The 21002-nt window shown below is 33.2% G+C and overlaps 2 protein-coding genes across 2 annotated transcripts; one reads left to right on the forward strand and one right to left on the reverse strand.

Moving 5' to 3' along the window:
* LOC109719039 (ferritin-3, chloroplastic-like) lies at positions 829 to 3590 on the reverse strand. Its single transcript, XM_020245532.1, has 8 exons — positions 3226 to 3590; positions 2735 to 2818; positions 2586 to 2646; positions 2401 to 2488; positions 1695 to 1756; positions 1510 to 1575; positions 1288 to 1351; positions 829 to 1195 (listed from the first exon to the last, which is right to left on the reverse strand). The coding sequence occupies exons 1-8, from the start codon at positions 3573 to 3575 to the stop codon at positions 1140 to 1142; spliced, it is 831 nt and encodes a 276-aa protein (XP_020101121.1). The 5' UTR covers positions 3576 to 3590; the 3' UTR covers positions 829 to 1139.
* LOC109719748 (LOB domain-containing protein 12-like) lies at positions 16394 to 17231 on the forward strand. Its single transcript, XM_020246555.1, has 2 exons — positions 16394 to 16577; positions 16754 to 17231. Exons 1-2 carry the CDS (start codon positions 16410 to 16412, stop codon positions 17114 to 17116), a joined length of 531 nt encoding a protein of 176 aa, XP_020102144.1. The 5' UTR covers positions 16394 to 16409; the 3' UTR covers positions 17117 to 17231.

Genomic DNA, 21002 nt, shown 5'->3' on the forward strand with positions numbered 1-21002 from the left:
TTGGTGTTTTTAAATTTTTAAATAAAAAAAAAGTATAAATAGGATGATAGCAATCATTTAAAAGTAAGCCGATAGATGATTAAATAGTATAATTTAACAAATAAAATAATGAAAAATAAATTTAACAATAAAAAATTTTGATTAAAAAATTATATCTAACAATAAAAAATTTACTAAGGCTTAGTTTTGGCATTGAAACCTATCTAACTTTATTAGATAAAATAGAGTTAAGAAAAAAAATATATAAGGTTATGTTTATACGTGAACAGTAGAAAATATATCGTAACCAACTTATCGTGATATGCGGAACACATACGGAAACAAATAAGGTATTTCCTAATAAATTTTCTCACCAACGCAATCTCCCCGTAATCACAAACAAAATCTAAGTACCGTAATCACAAACAAAATCTAAGTAATAAATACTTTGTGCTTTTAAGAATAACCCACTATGGTTCTCCCATCAAGTTTAGAAGATGGATAAGCTCAAAAATCGCCACCAAGCCCGAAACTAATAACCCACTATGGCTCTCCAATCCTAATCACGATCTTTTCTTTTCTTTTCTTAAAGCGAAATGTAGCAACGAGTAGAGTAAACCAAGAAACTGAGCGACACGTGGCTTTCAAATGGACCCACGTGGTAGATGGGCCCACATGTGTTACTCACAATCGTGTTGTAGAAAAACAACTCTTGGGCCGAGACGGATCGGATTTAGCCCAAGCACACAAGTTGGGCCGAGCCCAAAGTCAGAGGTTAGAAGGAAAATATTGCAATCGAAAGGGTAGATCAAAAAAAAAAAAAAACGAAAAAAGAGAGAGACTATAATAATAATGCAAAGTACTACAAGAAATGGCATTTATAATCTCAACCGATATCCACATTATCTACTCGAGTAGCATTTTTATTACACTTACAAGACACCAACATCAAAATCAGATTAGTACATAGCTCAAGCAGATCATCCTAACCAATCTGCAACTTCCAAAGCACGAGAAATTAAGAACGCAAACAAAGAAGGTACAAGCACATTATAACGAGTTGGTTCATGACGACTCCTCAACTCTAATATTACTGCAAAAGATGACTACAAGAAAACATTAGTGGGGCTAGAACCATGAAAAATTCATTTCCTTTCGCATCACGCGGCACCATTTCCTTCTTCGTGGAGAAGCATCCGATCAAAATGCCAGACTCCTGCACGCAAATTACACAAATTTTGTGTAAGAACCATGAAAAGAAAATTACACTTTTAGTGGAAAAGCAGAACGCATTTCATGAGGCCTCACCATGTCCTTTCCCGACCCTTCTCAGCTGAGCGACATATTCAGAGATCTTCTTAATGGCTTCCACCTGAACAGAAAAGAAAAGCATAAACACCATCAGCCGATAATTACGGTACTAGTATATATGAGGGAGCACACTGATATAGAAATACAAGAGAACAAAATCTCTTCGCGTCACTCAAATTCAGTGTTAATTATACAGTGTTAAGGAAACAATGGTTTTACCTGCTCCTCTAGAAATTCGCTTTCAATGAATGATTGCATCTCAGGATCATTGCACCTTCCTGCTACCTATTCATCCATATAACAGATATTAACATGTGTTTAAGCAAACCAATACAAATTCAGTGAATTTTTGGAAACAATTGTTGAGGGTCGACCGTATAGATCAGTCAACAGGGATCACTTACGCTGTGCAAATTGAGGAGCTTCTCATTTGTCAGCTTCTCAAGAGCTAAAGCCAATTCCATTGCTGAAATAAGAAAATAATTTAGTATTTGATTATATTCTAACAATGATGTTGACATAGCACGTACTTAAAAAAAATAAGAGTTAAATGACAGCATAAAGGTGTTCTTGAGTAAAGCGATAATCTTAATGACAACAAAAAAGCCTTGTTCCGCGATATGGCATCGTGTCAGCATAATACTTGGACAACCCATAGAGGTGGCATCCCCCATCACAGAAACTACCATAAAGAATCCATTCTTAAAAGTTAAAACCCCAATAACTTTAATTTGTAGTATATTATCAATCACACTTTAATCCCCACGTTAATAATTACTCTTCTTTTCCCATTCCTCCTTTTCGTAATGTTCTAACATAAACGAAAAGCAGCGATTTTTGAAGATAAATATGTGGCGCACCAAATAGAAGTAAGACGCATGGTGTGAAGGCCGCAACTTAATAACTTGTCTGATTTGAACACCTGGATCATTGATCCTAATCTACACATTCAATACATCTCCTTTGAGAATACCTCAACACTTTCAATTATTCAACGAAAACACTAGAAAATTTCATGTAACCAATCATGACCGAGAAATGTCCATGACCACAGAGAATCCAGAATATTTGGTAACTTGATAAAAACAAAATATAGAAGAAGAAACTCACCGTACAATGCATCGCCTTTCTCTGGATGATCAAACTCAGTTAAAGGCATCACTATCGACTGCAACTTCACTCTGCCTCCGCGTTTGTTCTGTAAGGACAGCAACGCAATCTTAGTTATCAAAAGTTGAAAACAACAATGAATCAAACTCCTAATAGGACGAAAATTATGATCATGGGCAAAAAACCTGGTATTTCATAAATTTCTCAGCATGTTCACGCTCCTCATCACTTGATTCCTTGAAGAAACTGAAACATGAGAGCACAAAATTAAAGACTAGTTATATCATTCAAATAAGCAGAACAAAATTAGAGTCGCGAATTTCTTCAAACTTACTTGGCAAGTCCTCTCAGAGCAACATTATCCCGATCGAAGTAGGCGAACATGGCGTGGTAAACATACGAAACATTATACTCCACACTGCAGTATAACGCCACAAGCCAAATCCATCAATTGAATTTCACTTTACAGATCTTACAATCAAGAGAAAGCATTGGAAACCACATCACACAAAATACGCCATATCATAGTAGTGTCCTCTTTAATCATATTCCGCTATTTGTCATGATATCAACTTATTTTCTACCTAAAGTAAATCCATACGGTATAAAACTATTCAATAAGCATCATTTGTAGTGATATAAATCAACATTATGCGAAATCACACGGCAACATGCAACAAAACAAATTTACCCCCACAAAATACTAATTCTATTTGAATCTAAAGCTTTGAGAGTAAAATGAATATATCAGCATTTAATTTAAAAATTGAACTTAAAATCACAAAAATAACAGATCCCAAACAAAGACAAAGAAGGAGATATTACTTGATCTGTTCATTGATCGCGGCCTCGCAATCGTCGGCGTACTTGTGGCGAGCGAGGGATTGATCGAGGGCCTGGGGAACGAGAGCGAGCTCGCTCTTGAGCTCCTCGAAGGGCTCGAAGAGCACGCCGGTGATGGCGCGGTTACTGGAGTTGGGGGCGGCGGCGGCGACCACCACGGACCCATTCTTCGCCGTCCCTCGACGAAGCCTCAACGCAGAGCTCAGCGAAGACGACGAGGCGGAGGAGGAGAGGGGGCCAACAATGGCGGCGGCGGCGGCGGCGGAGGAGGGAGGAGAGGGATCGACGGAGGGGGAGAGGAGGGAGAGAGAGGGAGGAGCCCTAAGAAGCATGGTGGAGAGAGAGAGAGAGAGAGAGAGAGAGAGAGAGAGGGAGAGAGGAGAAATGGGAAAATTTGAGTAGAGAGGGGTGAGGAGGAATGAGTGGTGGGAGAGGGTAAATATAGAGATCAGAGGGGGTGTGGATGCGCGACACGTGGACGGTGGGGATTTGATGAGGTGGATTGCGCGTGTGGGGAACACGTGGTCTCTGAACGGCGATAATTTTAAATATCTTATCTTTGGATTGGAGAGTGTGAGATATTCCTGCGGCACAAAGTTTCTTCAACGTGGGCAGCTTTTTAGATTTTTTTTTTTTTTTTTTTAGAGATAGATTTATTATTTTTTAAAAAAAAAATTGCGGATAATTGAAATGGTATATCTAAAATTTTAAAAGTTTTAAGTTCATAAACTAATATTTTCATTTTTGTTGAATTATTTGCTGGCTATTATTAGGTGTATGCATGATGTTTACCTATTTTCGTGCAAAATAAAATTTAAAATTTAATTTTCTTACTTAAAATATATATCATTCCGCTATTCTAAGAAATACTTTTTTCACATAATTTTAACAAAACTATATATTATCATTCTGAACATATTATTTGTTACTATTATGATCACCCTCTTTTTTTTTATTTCACTTTTTTTTTCTTAGTTCTTCTTTGAGTGCGTATTGTGAATTATGTGCTAGCATATGTGATTTATTTAGATTTAATTGACTTGTATGTGCAATTCAAAGAATCCACATGAAGTGACCAACTAGCTTTATAGCTCTATCTGTTTAGAGGAAGTTTAGATAGAGGTAGACTTCGAATGAATTAAAGTTTAAGTAAAAATTTTTTTTTTTTTTTCGTTATTTGTTTATATAATTTTAGAACTATAGTTTTCTCAATTTTATAATTTGTTTGGCAAGCTGGTAGAAAATGAATGACGTAAAAAACTAGATGTGTGAAAGATAGATTTACATATTTTTTTATTTTTTTATTTTTTAAAAATTAATTTCGACCTATGTGATTTTTTAGAAGTTTGAGTTTCATCTAAAGATGAAGGGATAATACACCAAGCAACAAAAGTAAATATTTATGAGCGACAATTATTTTACTCTTCTCCACATTTGAGCAAACAAACGCAATATTGGAACAAAAGGCAACACTTTTGGTCTAATTAAATAATTGATATAGTGAGAAATTGATCATACAAAAAAAAAAATTAATACATTGATGAAATTTATTAATTGTATTCAAACTCCCATGTAAATGTATTTGTCCTTTTTCTAAAAAATCTATGCTATTCATTTTATTTATATTTTTATATAAATTGAATACTATCGGTAACAAACGGACTCTATTGTGACCTATTTATTTTTTATGATGGAGCTTCCAAATCGACGATCGGCACTGTTGAACATGATCTATACCACTTGCAGTATCTATAAATCAAATTTTATACTTTTCTGATATTGTTCTCTATCCATCAAGTGGATATAAAAATGAACGGCTGAAAACGCATATCCTCTAAAAAATGATGATAGAAATTTTGTAATCAAGATCGAGAGTATAGAGTTTGTTCTAAATAGTTTTAAAAATTTTCTATTCAAAATCCAATTGATTTGGATTGTTTTATACCTTTAAACAAGAAAACGCCTTATATTTACCATTAAAATTACAAATTTTAAAACACTCTGATCATTAGAGCAATAATCTCGAAAAGATTTAAAACTTGGTTTTGAAATACTTCAAATGGTATAGATTATGCTCAACAATGCCGTTCATCGATTTGAAGGCTTTTATTATTAAAAATAAATAGATAGCAACAGAATTCATTTGCTACTGATAGGATTCCAGCACAAATCTTTTGAAAGTGGAACTGGTGAAGGTGGTGACCGGGGAGGAACAAGATAAGCGAATGGAGACACCCAAGGGCAAGTTGACACGCGGGTGGAGGACGACCTTTACGTTTGACGAGGCGCGTGGAGGGCTCACGCACTCTGTGGAGAATCTCCCGTGAACTCTCGAAAAATCCACAACTCTCGCTCTCTTTGCCACGTCCCCTCTTCTACACGACAATTTTTTCTCGGTCACAATTATCTCACATAAAAATGTCTGCAACTTATAATTATATAGATAATATAAAATTAGAATAGAATTACTATTTTTCAAAGTAAAAAATTAGTGCTTTCGACTTTTCAGCCTTTGAATCAAACATTGTACGATTGGACTGGTAATAATTTTTCTCTGAATTGAGTGGTTCAGTCCTCCTAAAATAATATTATTAATTCAAAAATTAAAAATGGCCAAAATGATTAATCGAAAGGTTGAAAAGTTAGAAATATCAAGTTTTTTATACTTCCAAAAGTATAATAGTTTTACAATAAAATTAACTTGTCTTTTATAAATAATCAGAAATTTGGTGATTGATACTTAAAATTTTAAATTTAAAGTTTAATTATTTTATTTTTTTTATTGAGTTTATTTTTTAAATAAACAAAGTGGACAAATTCCTGCCATTCACTTTAAAAAACTTATCCTTGACAACAGTTGTAGATGGCTAATACTCTGCATATAGCTAGGGACTTCTTTTTTATTCTCCATATTTATTGGTTATCTTCTATTGTTTGAGTAAATAAACGAGATATATAAAATAAAATATTCATAACCAAACAGGCGCTTGTTGTGTATTACAATTGATTGAATTTTAGGAAACAATGTTTTAGCCGAGCATTGCTTCTCACTTTTATTTATGCAATATCATACACATGATGGAACTGAAAATCCCTCCCCCCCCCCCGTCAAACCCTGACGTTCTTGTCGGGTTCAAACTAAGTCTAGTTATTATTACTAGCGTGTAAGCCTTATATATTCTAATCAGAATCAGTTTTTCATCCAATATGAAACTATTGGCGTTATATATGAAACATGATATTTTTCTCTTCTCTCTCTGATTGGGACAAAATTTGTGGGAAGAGTCAGTCCTGCAATCTTACAAGAAAAATTAGGGAGTAGTTTCCTACTTACGGTCAAATCTGAACTCACATCTGGAGCTACCAAATATTGGCCTTGTCTCCTTGACTCTCATTATTTCCTCCTAATGCAACTTGGCCTCGTTTGGCCTAGCAGTGCGGCCCGCTCACGGCCCTCGGCGCAGATCTACTCGATTCAGAGCTTTCTCGAATTCTCACTTTTTCGCGGTTGCACTCCGTAAACGCGGCTCTAATCGCATGTATTCAGTACAATCATACACAACTTGTTTTGGTTTGCCATACATACACAATCATATATAACAGCTTTGTATGATATCTCTCACATTTCGAAACCTCCCGTTTATTTGCGAATATTGAGCATGTATTTAAATCCTTCATTCTCAAGCAGCTTCAAAATCAAATTTTCATTTTCTGCTGCTTGATTGCAACTTGTCTGGGCTCGCACTCTATCACCCTGGTTCAGTCAATGTGGAATTTTGGCCTGGATCCAGTAATGATTAAGCTGGCACCAAATGTATTGTATCTGGTCACTCATGCTCCAGCTTTTGAATGCTCGTGTCCTCAGCTTAATTGTTTCACACTTCACCTGAAGACTTAAAAAGCTCTATAGAGATCACAAATGCCAACGTCAAATCCCTATAATACTTCCACACCCCTTGTAGGTACCTTCAACTCAAGCAAAGAATTATTAGTCCAAGGGAATCTTCCAAGAATGGTTGTATATATATATATATATATATATATATATAGAATTAGGTTGGAATACTATTAATAGTAAAACGTTTCTTTTGCTATCAAGTTTTTAATCTTTGGATGAAAATTATAGGGTCAGTATGATATTAGTTGGTTAGAGTTGAGTGGTCCCCCTAGGGTTGAGTGGTCCCCACTGGGTTATAGTATTTAATCCAATGGTTATAAATAATGAAAAGAGTTGATCCAAAGGCTAAAAAACTGATAGCAACAATAGAATTTTGCTACTAATAGTAGCCCAGTCAAACTCTCTCTCTCTCTCTCTCCCTATATATAACTCGTGACTAGTATTCAAAATGTTCAAATTTACTCTGAAATTATCAATATATCCTTCTAAAATTCAATCCCATTAGTAAACCCTAAAAAAAATAAAAATATTTGAAGAATTATTTTTTAAAATCAACTAGAGTATTTTGGTCCTATATGGATAAAAAGATATTTGTTAAGTTTTAAAAGGTATATTAGATATTATCCCTATATAAAAAAGGNCTATATATATATATATATATATATAGAGTAGGGCGACTATATTCTCTTATTAGTATAGATTCTTTTGTACTCATAAGTTGTTTTTAATGATGGAGCTGCCGAACCGACGATTCACTCCGTTAAATATGATTTAGAGTATTTAAAACTTCTAAAAATAAATTTCGTAATTTTTCGAAATCATAATAAATTTCATCAAGCGGGTAGAAAATGAACGGTCAAAATTCAACGGCGTCCTAAAAATGGATGATTAGATCCTTCAATTAAGATCGGAGCTATTGGCCTTTATCTAGATAATGAATAGAATTTTTTATCAAAAATTCAATCGATTCCCTTTTTTTTACACCGTTAAACTAGCAAGTATCTCATGTCGCCATTAAAAATTGTCAATTTTGAGATCTTTTGATTGTAAGATAAATGATGTCAAAAAATTATAAAATTTGATTTCTAAAAATTTTAAATACTCTAGATAATATTTAACGGTATGAATCGTCGATTTAAAAATTCTATCATTGAAAACAGCTTATGAGAACAAAGCCGATATGAGAACAAAGCCGATAATACTCATAAGAGTATAGTAGCCAGACTCTCTCTCTCTCTATATATATATATATATATATATTCAATGTCTACATCAGATGCAGCATGTTGTTTTCCTCTCCACGTACCCCTCCTAGGTGAGAAAATGTGTTCTTTCCCTAGCCTTAACTTGTTCTCATTTGAAGGAGTTTTTCTTTCCCCTAATGCTTAGGATTGGAAGAAAGATAAAAGACTCGTAACATTTTCGCCTATAAAATAAGGATTAAAGAGGCCCTTTGTTCTGCTTCTGCCTCTGCTTTTAGCAGCAACATGCAGTAAAATAGTGTTTATCAAAGAAAAAAATGTACTTCTGTTATAGTGGAAAGCGAAATTGAGAAATTGAGCTTCTAAAATAGAAGTTCAAATTTGGTGCTTCAGATTCTAATGTAGAAGGAAAAGAAAGATATATAAGAGGTGTCATTTGGAGTCATGTGAGGGCATTGAATGCATAGCTGGTTGATCATATGACTGGTAGAAAAGTTTTCCACACAAACATGTGGTGATTCAAATTTCAACCCCTTCACCTCTCCCAAAAACACTCTTCTTATGACAATTCCTTGGCCTGAAAATCTGTTGTCAGATCACATTTAAGTGGTTTTACCATGTTGTTTTGTTTGTTCACCTATTAATTTAAACACAGTAGGCAGGTAAGATTAATTTTATATTTTTGTCATAAAAAATAGCTTAATAAAAGATGATAGGACAAGATTCATTAATGCAATGATTCCTCAATTAGTGTCACTTAGGTCCACTTATGCATCTTGAGCACAGTTTATTTTATAGTCCCAATGTCTCCCAAGCAAAATTAAAGAAAAGACAAGGAAAAAAAAAAAAAGAAAAAGAAAAAGAAAAAGGACCTATTCTTTTGTCACTTACTGGTAAGTATTTTATAGACCCTGCACTCATAAATGCTAACCAACAAAAAGGAAAATGCATACATATGTTGAAGGTCTAAGTGGAATTATTTGGAATATTAGTTAATGTTTTTGTCTTGTTAATTGACAAACATTATTTGTACATTCAGAATAGAATATATATCTTACACGCAAACCATTCAATGGTTGGGATGCTTCTCACTAATCACTTAATACGATTAGTAACCACAATCGTTAGATGAATAAGTTATTGAGTAATCTGAAAAAAATATATACGCATTCAAAGAAGGCCTACATGTCTTTTTTGAGAAAGAGGTAGCTTGCTACCTGCTTCATTCATTAAGCGGAATGAACTAAGCTTATATAATGAAAGCAGCTGAGGCCTCCTACAAAAGACGGAAAAGAAAAACCACGGAAACCAAATAAGAGAAACCCAAAAATAAACAACAAAAAATCCAAAAATAAACTTAAAAAACTAAAAAAACAGCGGAGGGAGGGATAGAGATCGTCCAATTCACGTAACTTCAGTCCAGTCCTTCGTTAATGTCCTGACGCGATTCACAGCCCGTCTTACGTTGGGAAGCATTCCACGAAAAATTGTATTATTGCGTTCAGTTCATATGACCCACTAGATTGCCGCCAAGCGGGTTAGACTCTTGGATCTTGTCGCAACATTGGGGATGCTAGATGTTTCTATCCATAATCGCCGTACATCCTCCACGTCCAGTTCGCTTATGTCAGTGCCTCCCTCGCATAGTGTAATAAATCTGACAAATACACAGAGGCCGAAAAGGTGGTCGCAGCTTTCTGTAAACACCGCACAATAAATGCACTGTTGGTCTACGTGGTACCCTAAACTAATCAATCTGTCTTTTGTAAGTAATCTCTTGCGAAGCAAGATCCAAATGAAGATTTTAATTTTGGTCGGCATTTTTAAACCCCATAGGTAATCGTACATAGAAACCCTCTGGCCTGCATCTGTTATAAAATCGTATAGCGACTTAACCGTAAATATTTAGTTGGAGGTCCATCGTCACTTAAGAATATCCGATGAATAAGTTGGGCTGTACTGAGATAGCCAATTTTTTAGCGGCAAAAATTGTTGACGTCTCCTAGTGGCTCTAACAGTCCCAAAACCTCTGGCAATGAACCGCCATCTTCACCCTTTTTCATTCCAACATTGTGAGTATTTGCTTTTTTAAGAAGACCTACCTGTCACTATTTGCTTTTTTAAGACAAGCTTAATTTTGAATTTCCCAACAAAGGGTGTCTATTAAATTGGTAATGTGGTGACAAATGTATACATGAATAATCAAAATCTATCATATTTTGCATGCTAACATAATAAAAAGTTTATAATAACGGCATCTTGGGGAAACCATAGTAACACTTATAATAGAGTGCGGTTGGTAGTGAGATAATATTTGAAGGAGTAAATATTTTTATTTTTTGAGTAATCAATGTTTTAGAATAGAGAGAAATATAAAAAAAATTTGCATTTGATTTGACATATTATTATTTCCAAAAATAATCAAAATCATACTTAGTTATCTTGTTAAAAATAATAAAAAATTATAAAAATAGTGCAGGACGAAAAAAGAGGCAAAAAAGCAACTGAGAGCGGAGAAAAGTGCAGCACGAATTTTAGAATAAGAATGAATAACTTATTAGAATAACTTTTTGATGAAGTTATATATACAAATTTTTTTTTATAAATAGCTATTCTTTTACTTTTTCTCTCTAATATTCAAAAATATATATTATACCTTCTCAATATTTCAAGTTGTTGCATTAATCCCCTTCCATTAGCGTTTCATTATTATACTTCGTTTATTTTTTATAATTTATATCAAAAATATTTTTTATAATAACAAAAATATATTAAAAAATTATTATTTTTCTTACAAAAAAAGATAATTTGATCATTTGTTCTCTCCATTAAAGCCATACCACTCTGAAAATATTTTTAAAATTTTAAAAGAACAAAATATAATTTTTTTTTAAAAAAAATATCTACAAGAAAATTTTCTATATTTTAACTTAACTTTTTTCAACTTACATGAAATAAAATCCTCTATCCTTTGATTTATCTGATATATTTTTTTAAGAAAAAACTTCAAATACTACCCATATGATTTCGTACTTTCTCACTTTAGTATCATGTGGTTTAAAGTGTATCAATTTAGTACCTTGTGATTTTATTTTTTTCTTTTTATTATCCATTCCACTAATTTTTTTTCGTTAAATCAGTGACAAAATTAAAACTAAATGATACTAAAGTGAATATTCAATAAACCTAGAAGTGGTATCTGAAGTTTTTTGTCTATAATTTAACAAAATATTAATGGAGGAGCTGACGAAAAGAAAAAAAATAAAGCTATATGGTACTAATTTGATACATTTTAAATTATAAGATACTAAAGTTAGAAAGTGTGAAACTACCGGAATGGTAAGGGCTTGTTTGGTTCATCCATTTTGGGTATGGAATGGGAATCGATTTGATCAAATCCGGTTAATTTTGTTTGGTTCGCATGAATCGGTTTGGGATTTCTATTCCGGACTGGAATGGGAATGACCCATTAGCCTTCAACTTGATTCCGGTCTTCTAGTCCGGATTGAGATTTCATTCCAAAAGTCCACTAAGTTCTCGAAGCCCATGTGACCATCTCACCCTCATTCTTTTCACCCCTTTCTCATAAAAAAAAAAAGAAAAAAAAGAAAAAAAAGAAAAGAAAACCTATCCTCTCTCAAAACCCTATCCCTAACCCACATTAATAAAAGTTTTTAAAAATAAATTTAATATTTTTTTTGGAAAATGTATTAGAGAATAGTATTATATTTTTCATAAATTTTAAATAATATAAATTTATATTTGAGAGTAAAATTAGTATTATAGTATCTTATAATTTTTTTAATTTATACGAACCAAACAATAAAATATAAATAACTCATTCAAATTCCCAATTCACAAATAAACCAAACGTCTTAGAAGAGTGAGCCATTCCAATTACCATTCCAATTCATTTCCATTTTATTATTCATTTCAATTCCATCCTTAAACCAAACAAGCTTAAAGTTTACCATTTCTAATCATAATTTTGAGAATTTGGCCCCCCGCGTCGGTCCAAATAATGGTGGGACCCAACTAAATTATTCTCTCACCTGATTGGTTCTTTTGGTTGTGGGGCCCAGTTCTTATAGGATAGTCACTAGCTAGCCAACAAATTTCCGTGTTATGACTCACTACTTTGTCCCCATTTGTTTAATTCACCCCCTCCTAATTAAACTTACTTAGGAACTTACTTAGGAACTAATTAGAAATTATATAAATGTCGTAATATATAAATAGAGAGACGTGACCACGTGAATGCCTACCAACAAACATTCATGTCGAGCCCTTCTCTCACTCTCCATAGACGTAGTAGTAGCCTTCCCATTGTCTCCAAAGTCCAAACCTATATTTATAAAATATATATATATATAGAGAGAGAGAGAGAGAGTCCGGCAATTATACTATTATGAGTACGATCACTCTCGTACTCATAAGTTATTTTCGATGATAAAGCTTCTGAATCGACGATCTATACCGTTAAACATTATCTAGAGCATTTGAAATATCTAGAAATCAAATTTCATAATTTTTCGATATCATTTACCTTTCGATCAAAAGCTCACAAAATTGACAATTTTTAACAGCCGGTATGGAATACTTGCTAGTTTAATGGTGCAAAAGAATCCGAATAGGTTGAATTTTTATAGAAAATTCTATTCACTATCTAGATAAAGATCAGTAACTCTGATCTTAAATTGAAAGATCTGATCATCCATTTTTAAGACAACGTTCGATTTTGATCGTTCATTTTATGCCCGCTTGATGGACTTTATTATGATTTCGAAAAATTACGAAATTTATTTTCTAAAAGTTTCAAATATTCTAGATCATATTTAACGAAGTGAATCGTCGATTCGAAAGCTTCATCATCAAAACAACTTATGAGTATGAAGTGCTCTATACTCATAATAGATTAATAGTATAGTAACCCTACTCTCTCTCTCTCTCTATATATATATATAGAATTAGGCTAGTATACTATCGGTAGTACAGAGGCCTTTGTGCTATCAAGTTGTTTTCAATGATGTGGCTTCCAAATATGTAATTTTATATTTTATATATATATATGTATGAATATATTATGTATGCTTAACTTATTTATTTATTTTTTTAACCTCTTAAAGTCTATGTAATTAATGAGCGTTTTATCTCCCACAACGTGAGAGGAGAGAGGCTTGTGCAAAAGGATGGAGAAGGTCAATGGAGAACGTGAGAGCTAAACTAAGCTTTGAAGCAAACCGAGGATCGAGATGTCTCCACCGGCATGAGTCGCCGTCCCTTTCACGATTCCGGTGGCCGTCGACTCGGTCCTTCTTACTTAAACGCTTCTGTGTTGCGTTATATATTTCTTTTATTTATATATATATATATATATATATATATAGTGTGTGTGTGTGTGTGAGGCTACTATGCTTCTAGAAGCATAGAGCCCTCCGTGCTTCCAGGTAGTTTTCGATGTTGCGACCTTCGAATCGTCGATCGGCTCCGTTAAACATGATCTAGAGTATTTGAAGTACCTAAAAAATAAATTTTATGATTTTTTGATATCATTTGCCTAGTTATCGAAGGGGTTCAAAATCAATAATTTTAATGACCGTAGTGAGCCGTTTGCCAAGTTTAACGGGTTAGAAATATCCAAATCACGTAAAATTTTGATAGAAAATTTTATACTATATAAAATAAGATCAATATCTTTGATTTAAATTTTAGTCATATTATCACGTTTTGTAAGATTTTATTTTCAGCCGTGATTTTGAGCCCCTTCGTTCACTAGGCAAATATATCGAAAAATTGCATAATTTATTTTCTAGGTACTTCAAATACTCTAGATTAAGTTTAACGGAGCCGATCGACGGTTCGAAAGTTGCAACATGAAAATGACCTGGAAGGACGGAAGGTTCCGAACTTCACGAAGCATAGTAACCTCACTCATATATATATATATATATATATATATTATATATTATATATATATATATTATAGAGTCCGGCTACGGTGCTTGTAAAAGCAAAAAGTATTGGTGCTTGTAAATTTTTTTACCGTTAGATCTACTTCTCTAATCATTTTTTAACCATTAGATTATACTATTCAACCAACCACCACTCAACCCTAGGGGCCACATCATCCTAACCGCACATCCCTTAATTCAAGGGCTAAAATCTACAAGCACCAGTAACTTGATACTTTTAAAAGTATAGGAGCTCATATTTATATATATATATATATATATATATATATATATAGTTGGACTGGGCTACTATTAGTAGCAAAATTTTTGTTGCTACCAGTTTTTTAGCCTTTGGATCAACTCTTTTCATTATTTTAACCATTGATTAAATACTATAACCAGTGGAAACCACTCAACCCTAGGGGGACCACTCACCTCTAACCGACTAATATCATCCTGACCATACAATTTTTCATCCAAGGGTTAAAACTTGATAGAGAAAAGAACGTTTTTACTATTAATAATATTCCAGCCTAATTATATATAATATATATATATTATATATATATATAATATTAGAGTCCGGCTACTATGCTATCGGTAGCACGGAGCGCTCCGTGCCTACCAAGTGTGTTTTCGATGATGCGGCTTTCAAATCGACGATCGGCTCCGTTAGACTTGATCTACATTATTGAAAGTATTTGGAAACTAAATTTCAATTTTTCGACATCATTTGACTAGTGATCAAAAGATCTCAAAATTGACAATTTCAATGGCCGATGTGGTGTGTTTGTGAGTTTAACGTGTGTAAAACAATCCAAATGCCGGATGAAAATTTTATAGAAAATTCTTTCACTATTTAGAATAAGATCAATATATCTGATCTTGAATTTAAATCTTTTATCATCATTTTTTTATGAGATTTTTTATTTTCAGCGTTCAATTTTAGGCCTACTTGTTTGATAGGTAAATTGATATCGAAAATTGTGAAATTTAGTTTCTAAATACTTTCAATAGTGTAGATCAACTCTAACGGTGCGATCGTCGATTTGGAAGCCACATCATCGAAAACAACTTGGTAGCACGGAGCGCTCCGTGCTACCGATAGTATAGTAGCCTAGCTCTATATATATATATATATATATATATATATATATATATATAAACACACTCTGGAGTACTTTCTGCTTTTGAGATCCAGAATCTCTTATTTGCTTTATGCTGCATTTCTATTAGAGACTACTAGTGAAGCCAAACAGAAGCAGAAGCAGCCCAAAAAGGCTCTTAGGCGTAATTTGGCAATGTAATGGCTAAAATCATCAATTTATGTTTTGCAATACCCTCCCACCCCCAAAATATATAAAAAAAAAGAAATCAAAATCTAATTTCAATCTTTGTTCCTTTTATATTATAAAGTTGCGGTGGAAACCGCCACAGCAGAAGCATGCAATTACAAATGCTATATTAATTGTAACTGCATGCTTCAATTAATAGCGATTCACATCACAATTTTATAATATAAAAGAAGAAAAAATTGAAAGTATTTTTAAATTTTATAGATCTTCTAAAGTAAAAAAAAAAAGATATTTTTAGCCACAATATTACAAACCACCAAATTGGACTTCTTTTCTTTCTACAACAACCTTTAAATTGCTTTAGTTTAGTAATCATAATTAGACAATTAAAACGGAAGGTGTGAACAATTATAATCATGCGGTGTAAAATTTGCACATGTAATGCACAGTGTTGGAACGAACGAAATATTTGACCATAAAAGCACTGTGCACCCATTGTACTGCATAGTTTTAATTAATATTAAAACTCCATGTAACATTTGACTTTTAATGCTTCATAACAATGAAGCTTCTGTTCTAAATTACGTAAATTAAATAAAACAAGGAGTGTTCACACCTTACAATTGCTAGGCCAGCATTAATTATAAGGTCAATGTGCATGGGGACATGGTCACTAGTTGAATAATTAATACTTTTTAATTAATTATATCTTTTTTGTTATTACTTAATCTACATTACTGGGTTCCAAATCTCCTTTATAAATAAGCAAGCCCACTCTCTTCATCTCTTCCCCCTTCTCCTGATCTCCTCGCGAAACCGCATGGATCGAAAGACGGGCGGGAGCTCCCCTTGCGCATCGTGCAAGCTGTTACGAAGGCGGTGCGCGAAAGATTGCATTTTCGCTCCGTATTTCCCTCCCGACGATCCCCACAAGTTCGCGATCGTCCACAAGGTCTTCGGTGCCAGCAATGTTAGCAAAATGTTGCAGGTCTCTCTCTTCTCTCTCTCTCTCTCACGTCCATATATCATATTCAATGAAAAGAGACTAGTACTAGACAGACGGTGCACGAATGTACAGATGCATTACGTGTCAGCAACTATATTTAAACGTACATACTGATCATGTATACGTACGTATATTATATATATATATGCGCTCTTTAGGAACTTCCGGTTCATCAAAGAGGGGATGCCGCGAGCAGTCTCGTGTACGAGGCGAATGCGAGGGTAAGGGATCCGGTTTACGGTTGCGTCGGGGCGATCTCGTACCTCCAAAACCAAGTCGCGCAGCTTCAGATGCAGCTCGCGATGGCTCAGGCGGAAATTTTGTGCGTCCAGATGCAGCAGGAGACTCCCTTTGCGCGCGAACAAAAGATCGGAATCGACGACGACGACGACCACGACGACAAGCACTTCATGTTGCAGCACAGTGGTTTCTCTCATGGTGTAAATCAGTTCATGAGTTTTTCCTCCCCTGGTACCAATGTAGTGCAGGAGCCTCTCAAGAGAGAGTCTCTTTGGGCATAAAAAAGAAATCATTTATATCCAAATATAGCAGTTTAAAGTGGCCGTATTTTTGTGATGTACCAATGTTTTTGTTTGTTTGCGTGTGTATCTGTACGTTTTCTTTTCATTAACTGGGATCAAGACGTTGTGGACACATAAAATTAGAACACAGGTAAGGTGTGGATACAGCTGATAAAATTAAAATATTATTATATTTCTTGTGCGAATAAAAATTAATAAAATTTTTATTGACAGTTCATATATTTTAAGAAAAAAAATTCTTCATCATATAGAATTTATTTATATTGTCAAAAAAAATTATATTTATTTATTAAAAAGCTAAAATATTTATCGTTTTATATTGTATTTGCATAAAAAAAAGTTTTTTTTTTTATGGGACGTGCGTCGAAGATGTGTCCGTCGCACGTCCCCGTTGGACGCGAGTCTAACAGGAACACACGTGTATTCGGCAGTGATACGCGAGACTTATATATAGCTGTGTCGGTGATACGTAGATTGAAATTAATCTAAAACCTCGAGTCATTTCCACCTGGGACTCGAACCTCACACCCCTTTTCACTCAAGCCATTTCCGGACTTCAATGTACGTAGATGGAAAGAATTTAATTTTTTCCATTTAAAAAAATGACTAATTAATATTTTTATCTACTATGTTAACAGCAAATAATGCAAATTTACTAAATGGAAAAGAGTCTCTTACGAGTAAAGCAATCAAAATTTAGTGTATGGGTCAACTCTTTTGCATGTATACTTTGAGTGAAAAAGAGGGCTTAGTGTCTTACTTCTTAGAACAAATGACTCTCTTTTAATCTGGTTTTTGTCCTATTAGCCAAATAAGAATTAATGATGGAACAACCCCACAATTTAATTAGTTAAACATCTTAAGAGTACCAAACTCCTTTTTCTTGTCTTTCTAACTTTAACAATAATTAAATTCCGATTCCGTATTAATTAGTGTAATCTTTGAAGCAAATAAAGCCAAAATCTACACCTATTTTGAAAGATTCCTCAACATATAATATATACACCTGTTCTTCTCCTAAGTAGCACCATGCCTAAGCTTGTTTGGCCTCTTCTATCCCTTCGATTTATGCTTTCTTAGTTGGATGTATATATACATAAAGTCTGGCTATTATACTTTTAAGAGTACGATTCCCTTCGTACTCATAAATTATTTTCGATAATAGAGCTTCCGAATTGACGATCAATGCCGTTAAATATTTTCTATAGCATTTAAAAACTTTTAAAAATCAAATTTTTATATAGTAGCTCTAATACACACACACGCACACACACACACGCGCGCGCGCACACACACACATATATATATAGAATTGAGTTTCTATACTTTTAAAAGTACCAAGCCATTGATGTTTGTAAGTTTTCGGTCCTTGAATTAAGAAATGTATGGTTAGGATGATGTGGGCCTCCTAGGGTTGATTTGATGGTTGGTTGAATAATATAATCTAACGGATAAAAATGATCAAAAGCAAAGATCTAAGAGTAAAAAATTTATAAGCATCAAGTGCTTGGTACTTTTACAAGCACCATAGCCGGACTATATATATATATATATATATATATATATATATATATATATATATATATATATATATATATATATAATCTTTTTATACTTGAAAGAAGGACTCTTTTGTTTTTTCTAAGCACAACAACTGTTAAAGAGAAAACATACTAATATTCCTCAGAAGACCCAAACAAACTAAAACCATATTGTTTTAAGACTTCAACAAGTATGCTAGATTATGATATAAGAATTGTTATTATTTCTATACATACATCAAGATCTAATGTATGATCATCATATTAATTAATCTTTTATTTGAAAGAAAGAAGAAAAAAAAACTTTGTAGTGATTGGATGGTGTACTAGGTTTCAAATTTTTTTTTTGGCTCTGCATTATTGAAACTAGTAATTATTCAGGTAGATTTAAATAGAAAGGGATTATAATTATACTTAGTACGTACGTCAACATCAAAAACAAAATTAGCTAACAATTCTATAATAAATTAAGAGGATTATCATTGTAAGGTACATAAATTTCTATGGATGACAATATATATATAATTCCATACATGTGCAAAACACTTTCTCATCTCGTTTTTTTTTTGTGATATATAATTCATAATACACAAGTGATAATTTACAAATTATCTAAGTTTTTCCGGTTTTATGTGGATAATTAAGGGTCCTTTTTGGTACCGAGGAATACATAAAGTGTATAGAAATATACATCTCCGTCTTTTGACAGGTCGGTAAAGTATATTCTAACTGATTCATTGCGATATCCACAACTTGATATTACTTATGAAAATATACGAATTAACTATTTTTCTATCATTTTTTTTCACCGCAAGTACGTAACACAGTCTCTGGCCTTTTAATTTCAAATGGAGCCTAAAATAAATAACTAGTTCTAACTTAGGGATTGGGGGTTAAGAGGTCTAGTTCATGAATCCTCTCCTCTTGGGTTTAGTGCGATAAAAGTAGAGTGGTCAATGCTGTTGAAAATGAATTCTATAATTAAAAACCACACAATATTTGAAATTGTTAAATGAGATTTTTTTTTTTTTTTTTTAAGTGCACTTGTTCTCGAACTTGAACAAAACCAAAACCGAAACCAAAACAAGGTAAGAAAAGATAGTGGGAAAGCGAGGAAACATTTTTCTCCTTTGAGGGCTCGAGGATAATATTAGTAAATTCTCTAACTAGTTGATTAGATTAAAAAATGTATTCTCAAGAATTTTTGACAAGAAGGAGCACTAAATAACAATTTACAATAATTTTTTTTAGTATAAAGAGATTTGGGAATCAAGCAGGAGCATATCCTTGCAACATCCCTGCTTCACGTATAACATAGTGAGAATTTCTGAGTTTGTTTATCAAATGCTTAATTCTTGATTTTTAGTATCAGATCCTCTATACTTCCGATAGTATATTAGCTCTACTCTCTCTCTCTCTCTCTATATATATATATAGAGTTGGACTTGGTTACTATTAGTAGCAAAATTNCTATATATATATATATATATATATATATATATATATATATAGAGTTGGACTTGGCTACTATTAGTAGCAAAATCCCATTGTTGCTAATAGTTTTTTAGCCTTTGGGTCAACTCTTTTCATTATTTCTTACCATTGGATTAAATACTATAACCCAGTGGGGACCACTCAACCCTAGGGGGACCACTCAACTCTAACCGACTAATATCATCCCGACCCTACAATTTTTCATCCAAGGGTTAAAAACTTGATAGCAAAAAGAGCGTTTTACTATTAATAGTATTCCAGCCTAATTATATATATATGAATCCGGCTACTATACTTTTAGGAGTACGATCACCCTCGTACTCATAAGTTGTTTTCGATGATAGAGCTTGCGAATCGACAATCCATACCGTTAAACATTATCTGGAGCATTAAAACGTCTAGAAATTAAATTTTATAATTTTTCGACATCATTTATCTTACGATTAAAAGGATACAAAATTGACAATTTTTAACGGCTAGTATGGAATATTTGCTAGTTTAACAGTGTAAAAGAATCGAAATCAGTTGAATTTTTAATAAAAAATTTTATTCACTACATAGATAAAGATTAATAACTCCGATCTTAAATTGAAGGATCCGATCATCCATTTTTAAGGCGTCGTTCGATTTTGACTGTTCATTTTATACGCGCTTGATGAACTTTCTTATAATTTCGAAAAATTACGAAATTTATTTTCTAGGAGTTTCAAATACTTTATATCATATTTAATGGAGTTGATCGTCGATTCGAAAGTTTCATCATTGAAAACAACTTATGAGTACGAAGTGCTCTATACTAATAAGAGTATAGTAACTCTAGCCCCATATAT

This window comes from Ananas comosus, linkage group 13 (assembly GCF_001540865.1).
Source record: "Ananas comosus cultivar F153 linkage group 13, ASM154086v1, whole genome shotgun sequence".
Classification (NCBI taxonomy): domain Eukaryota; kingdom Viridiplantae; phylum Streptophyta; class Magnoliopsida; order Poales; family Bromeliaceae; genus Ananas; species Ananas comosus.